Here is a 6,009-nt window from a genome sequence, read left to right on the forward strand (position 1 = left end):
TGGCCCGTTTGTCTCCTTTATATTACATTATAATGTCTGCAGGCAGCAAAGAAAAGTAAATGCTGTTTTATGTGCACTTTAAATGCATTTGAAAGTCTTATTTAGTGACTTGATTAGTTCCCCTTCAGTGGTTATGAATCTGGTTGACGCAACACATGGTTAAACTGAACTTACTGTGAGACATTTTGAGAAACATCTGAAAAAATAGTCCATCCACTCATCCTCACATTTCCCAGCTGGGCTCGTTGGACTCGTGTATGCGTGACTTAAAATAACAACATCAAGAAATCATTGTAAACAGTGTAGTCTTACTGTGGAGCAGCGTACACCGAAGCTGCATCATTATGTAACCTCACTGTGAACAAGGTACGATTATTTTAGTGATTTGCAGCGGGAGAAGCCGCAAAACAGCCATTTCTAGAGCTTTTCGCTGGAGAAGTGGAGTCGTGTGAGGAAGTGGAGACAGATAACCATGTCCAGTCCAGTCAGACCCGCGCAGACGCCGGGATCCGTCTTGTGGAGATGCGGAGAATAATTTGCCACAGATTCCTCTGCATAGTGGAGGCACTATCACAGACCACGTGAGAGGAATATTCAATGACGGTCCCCGACAGACCTGTTCATCTCTGTTGGCACTCCTCTGCTGGGTGACATGGACTCCTGGACGCTATACACTCTTAGCTTTACAGAAACGAGCGAAGAGGGAGGGCGACACTCTGAATGTAACCTCTGATCGCTTTTCTCTTCTTTTTCAGGTCTTTTTGTTTCTTTTTCTCCCCCTTTCTTCTTCTGTTCTCCTCTCCGGCAGTTAGAGGGAGTATGGCTTGGCCGTGCATCAGCAGAGTCTGCTGCCTGGCTCGTTTCTGGAATCAGTTCGACAAATCGGACCTCTCCGTCCCGCTCACCATCCAGAACTACTCGGACATCGCCGAGCAGGAGGTGCGGTCCGTCACCAAGCAGGTATCCGCTTCGGAGCGCGCACCCGGCAATAACTACACACCAACTCCGGACACGCGTGCCAAAGGCTCCCCTCATGCGCCCGCGGATGGCACTGGGACCCGAGGATCTTTCAGGTCACGGAAGGAGCCCAGCTACAAGCCCCGGGAAGACTACCACCCCCCGGGAGTACCTTTCCCCAGTGTTACGCAGTACAAGCAGGATTTCAAACCATGGCCCATCCCCAGGAAGGAGAATTTCCCGTGGATTAATAACGAGGGGAGCAGGGCAGACTGTGTGTCGGACAGCCCGGTGAATACTTACCACGTCCAGGGTCAGCCTGGGGAGAGCCGGGGGGGGAGAGAGGAGAGGGGCAAGGGGCAGAGATGGGGGGAGCAGCAGGTGATGGAGGAGAGCAAAACCAGCTCCTACAGGTCTGAGATCCTCTCTCACCTTGTTTCAGCACCGAGCGCTGTTCACAGCGGGTGTGCCGCTGATGTGCTCATGCCTGCTTTGATGCTTAATTAGACTTTCATTTATTACTAGTTCAGCGACTTCCAAGGTCGAGCCAACAAGCATGCGTGGAGACGAGGGCTCATTAAATAATTCTCTCACACGTTTCATATTCGTATATGGTACAGCGCAAGTATGGTGTAGGATTTGTGCTGGCACTGTATCCCCTGTATGTGGAGGTCTGTGTTTTTCAACCTTTTCTAGCTTTTAATCCTTTAAAATGGGATTTTTTTAAAAGGTTGATTCATGTGAATACATTTCAAAGATGAAAAAACAAACATATAACCCTCTCAGATACTTTTCATGACCTCTGGTTCATTTAGACCCCGAGGCAGAGTTAGTATATACACTTTGGGAATTGAATTCATACATTACAGCCAAGATACTGATAAACGCCCACATGTTTCATCAGGACTCTTATTCTGCAGTTTGCTGCATCAGCTGTTAAAGAATGGAATATATTAAGCCCAATCCAAGATTACTAGCACATTATTTTGTCTAATTTCTCCATTAATTTAGTCTTTGTTATTACTTCATGCTCCAGACGTCCCCCTCCAGCTTTGTCACTCTACTCATACACTTCTCTACTTCCAGGCAAGAGTACAGGCCTTGGGCGGGGGTGCGACCGGCCAAAAGTGCGAGGAAACCCCCTCCAGCTCAGTACTCCAGCCCTGGGACAGAAGCCACTCACGTCCCACGTGAAACCAGCTACCAGGCTGCCTACAGGGGGGAGGTCGGCAGGTCCATGGGTCTGCATCAAGGCGAACACGTGATCCCATCCGCTGCCTCCAACATCCAACCTGCCGCTGTCCCCCAGCCTGCCCCCACTGCCCTTCAAGCCTACAGATTGCAGAGTCCATCCAGCCTCCAGCAGAGCATCCTGCCTGAGAGGACTGAGCTCAGTGGAACAATCAAAGGAGAGGTAGGCGCATAATCATTGAGTTCAAGGAGCCATGTTTTATGTCAAAAGTTTAAAGAAAACCACACACAGTTCATTGTTAGAGCTGCACATTTAAATCCAGGCTCGCTCATCCTGAAAGTCATCGTCACTCATCTCCCCGGCGGCCTGTTGCTGTTGGGGCATCACAGAAAAGTGATACAGCATTCTGTCCCCGAGAGGCTCAAAGTGACCCAGCTGTTTAAAACAGGCCATGTACCGTGTTAGGTAACAGTGCTGGTGCTACACTCTCTACTGTGGCCTGAATAAAACTGGGTTGATGAGGACAACAAATTACATGTGTAATTCTCTGAACTGCAGTCCCTTTCAGTCAGCTAACTGACTGACATCTGTCTAGAAATCAGTGCTGATCATAGCTGCAATGAAACGTGTGATCCTTTAAACTTTGCTGTTATTAAAAGAGGTTATTTCTCTTTATGACAGAGCACAATGCTTCTTTAGATAGCCAATGGAACTCCAGTGATATCATATACATTATATACATACAAGTATAATCATATGCTCTCAGATTGCAGATTTATAGGGCTTTGCCTGAGCAACAACCATACAGAATAACTCACAGCTAAATAATAAGGTGACGCTCAGCAAGGGTCATATAAGGCCTGCACAATGCAGATTTTTAGGGAGAAAATTTGATATTTATTTGTTAACTGATATTCTATATTGCTATGTATAGAAAGTATGTTTGAGTTACACTGAATATTAAACTTTTTGGGTCCTACATAGTATATGAACAAAAGTACTGGGGTTACTACACATTACACATACAGGAGCTGTTTATCCTTGAAAACCAATGCCATGAATTTCCCAGTGTGCAGTTTTTTGTGCCGATGTTAATGCAAGAGAAGGTTTGGAGCTCTGCAGCTGTTGAGTCAGCAGCCCTATATGCACTTCACACGATCTGAAACTTTGTCTCTGGGTTGCTGTGGTTGCTAAATGCGTCCACTTTGCAACAATATCACTCACACCTGATGGTGGAATATCTAGTAGAGAAGTACTGATTTGTTGCAGCGGTGGTGTCCTATTACTCCACCATGCTCAAATTCAGTGTGCTCTTTAGAACGAGACATTCTTTCACAAATGTCTGCGAAGCCCAAATGTGTGCCGAGGTGCACAGGTGCGGCCATGTGACTGAAAACACCTGAATTCTAAGGTTAAGTGGTGTGGTTCAAGACTTATTCTGTGATGCTACTCTACTGCATGTGTTACAGGCAGCACTATGCTTCCATTATATAATTTCTAAAGTATCATACTTCTTCATTAGTTTCTCTAAAAATAATAATAACTATAATAAAACTGGTGCATATCTGACATAAAAGTATTGAGTCTGCTGCCTGCATGCTCTCTCAGGTCAGCTGTCAGCTGATACTTAGGGAGACAGTTTTTGGGGAATCTCCAGAAGTTTAGTGCCATCCTTCTCCTCCGCCCTCAACACTCAGTGCCATCTGCCACTGGAGATCTGGGCAGCTGTGGGCTGGACCCGGTCAGATCTTCATCTGTGTTACAACAGCTGCCTCAGTAACATCTTAAGCCGACTGGTTTTCAGGGAGATCTGGCACACGTGCTCTTCTGGTGAAACGAACACGTGGCTCTCACTTTAGCAACTGTTTGAGAGACTCGGTTAAAAAAAAAACAATTCGTGCACGAGAGCAGAACGATACGACTTTGCAGTTATTTGCATCACTTTCTGAACAAAGCTTGGTCCGTTAAGCTGCAGCATACCTCGGTTTTTCTGTGTGATGCTAATGGAGGTTGAAGGGATGGGATGTTAATGGCAGGACACAGACTCTAATAATAACACTGGCCCAGTTGGAGTGAGAGTTCAGGGCACATTAAGAAGAGATGTGCTGCTGCCAGTGGGCCAAGCTTCAGAAAGAGTGCAGTAGATATTTCCTGTACATTCTTATTGTGCCGTCTTTCAGCATTGCGTGCACTTTGTCTGGCATACCACAATCTGTCAGTGTGACACAAGCCCAGCCTGGCGGCATTAGATAATCCACCCCGGTTACCGATGGCCCACTCATTTGCCGACTCATTTATTGACTCACTAACCCCCTGCAGAGGTGTCTGACCAAGCATTACACATCCCACTCCAGTACACATTATACTGGGTCATAGTATTCAGCTGGTATTTGTCCATATCTGGTGTTTTATGATCAGCATTACCATCAACCATCTTCATTCAGCAGGCAGACCGGCAGCTCATTAAAAGATGTAACGGTTAACTTGATGGTAATCTGCTCCAGATGAAAAAGAAGGTGGGCAGCCATAAAACTCTCATTACTGTTTAAATCAGTTTGTGCCCCCTCCCCTCACCTATAACAGATCAAATCCGTCTCAAAAGACAAAAGCTGGCTCAGATTTCATGACGTAAAAAAACAAAACAGCAATGCTTTTTTCTTTTTTTAAAGACGAGAGCGCTGCGTTCATCTTGAACTCACTGAACTTGCAAACCCAATTTAACGCATCCCAGGGAGAGGAGGCATCGAGGTGAGAGAATGAACCTCAGTTAAACCTGACACCCCGTTAGTTTGCAGCAGCGTGTGTATGTGTGTGTGTTTGTGGAAGCAATCATTTCTGGCAACTGCATCGCAAGGCAAACAGATTTGTGAGGATGGCTTGTATAATCTGCAGTGTGTGTCAGGGATAAGCAAGACAAAACCACCAGTGCGCAGAGTGAAAACCACGGCAGGAGCGCTTGTGACAAATCCTTGGTTATTTCACATTTAGCTCACAGGCAGCGAGCAGCCTCCTGAGATTTCTCTCCCTTGCAGGTCATTGGCAACCCTTCATAACTTGCGACTACAGTGTATTAAGAGTGCTGCATTCTTCTATGGCAGGAAGAGAGATGCACAGTCGAGTCAATGGCTTTAAAATGCATGAAGCAGATTAAATGGCCTGCTGGGAAAATCTAACCTAAAATTTCCGGTTACCTCCATTTACTCATTTGGCAGGGGGGGATGGCAAATCCCTGCATTGGAATCTGATTTTTCCACCTCCTCCTCTAACAGGCTCGGAAAGCGATCTGAAGTTGTTGTGTGTCGGAGTTGTAGATGGTTTTCTGATCAGTCAGCGTTACCCCATTCATTTCCCTGCTTCGCCCCCATAAGTCAGCCCTAAGTTTCTACAGTTCTACATGTGTTATTTTTCTCTTTCCTCCTTCATTTTTGCCAAGCTGTCTCCCCCTATTCTTTCACTTGGACGTCATCCTCGTTCCCACGCTGCCCAGGACTACAGAGGAAGTGTCCGGTGCCAACTTGGCACTGTTTATATAGAGAAGTGAGGATTGTACTAAAACCAGGGGAAAGGCAAAAAAAGGAATGAGGGGGAAGAGACTCAGACCGGGGGGTGGGGGATGATGCACTGTGTGATAGATAAGTGATGGAGATGTGGGGGGAGGGGAGCAGTGTGTGATGGATTATCTGTTAAAGTGCAATGTTGCATTGGGTTGCAGTCTCGTTTGGCACCAATCTAATTTAGGAGAGAGGCAGACCTGGCTGCTGCACAGAGCAGAGAAGACAGTGTGTGTGTGTGTGTGTGTGTGTGTGTGTGTGTGTGTGTGTGTGTGTGTGTGTGTGTGTGTGTGTGTGTGTGTGTGTGTG

General features: G+C 46.5%; 1 protein-coding gene across 1 annotated transcript in view; it reads left to right on the plus strand.

The window, feature by feature from the left end:
• The first annotated feature begins 215 nt into the window (after nt 1–215).
• The window catches only part of map6d1 (MAP6 domain containing 1), an 8,287-nt gene continuing 2,493 nt past the window's right edge, over nt 216–6,009 (plus strand). The window contains exons 1-2 of the mRNA XM_005920423.3: nt 216–1,370; nt 2,044–2,371. Coding sequence (XP_005920485.1) covers nt 820–1,370; nt 2,044–2,371 — 879 coding nt within the window. The 5' untranslated portion in view covers nt 216–819. The remainder of the gene's footprint in view (nt 1,371–2,043; nt 2,372–6,009) is intronic.

Source organism: Haplochromis burtoni, unplaced genomic scaffold, assembly GCF_018398535.1.
Source record: "Haplochromis burtoni strain Fernald_Lab_line unplaced genomic scaffold, NCSU_Asbu1 Contig_41, whole genome shotgun sequence".
Lineage (NCBI taxonomy): Eukaryota > Metazoa > Chordata > Actinopteri > Cichliformes > Cichlidae > Haplochromis > Haplochromis burtoni.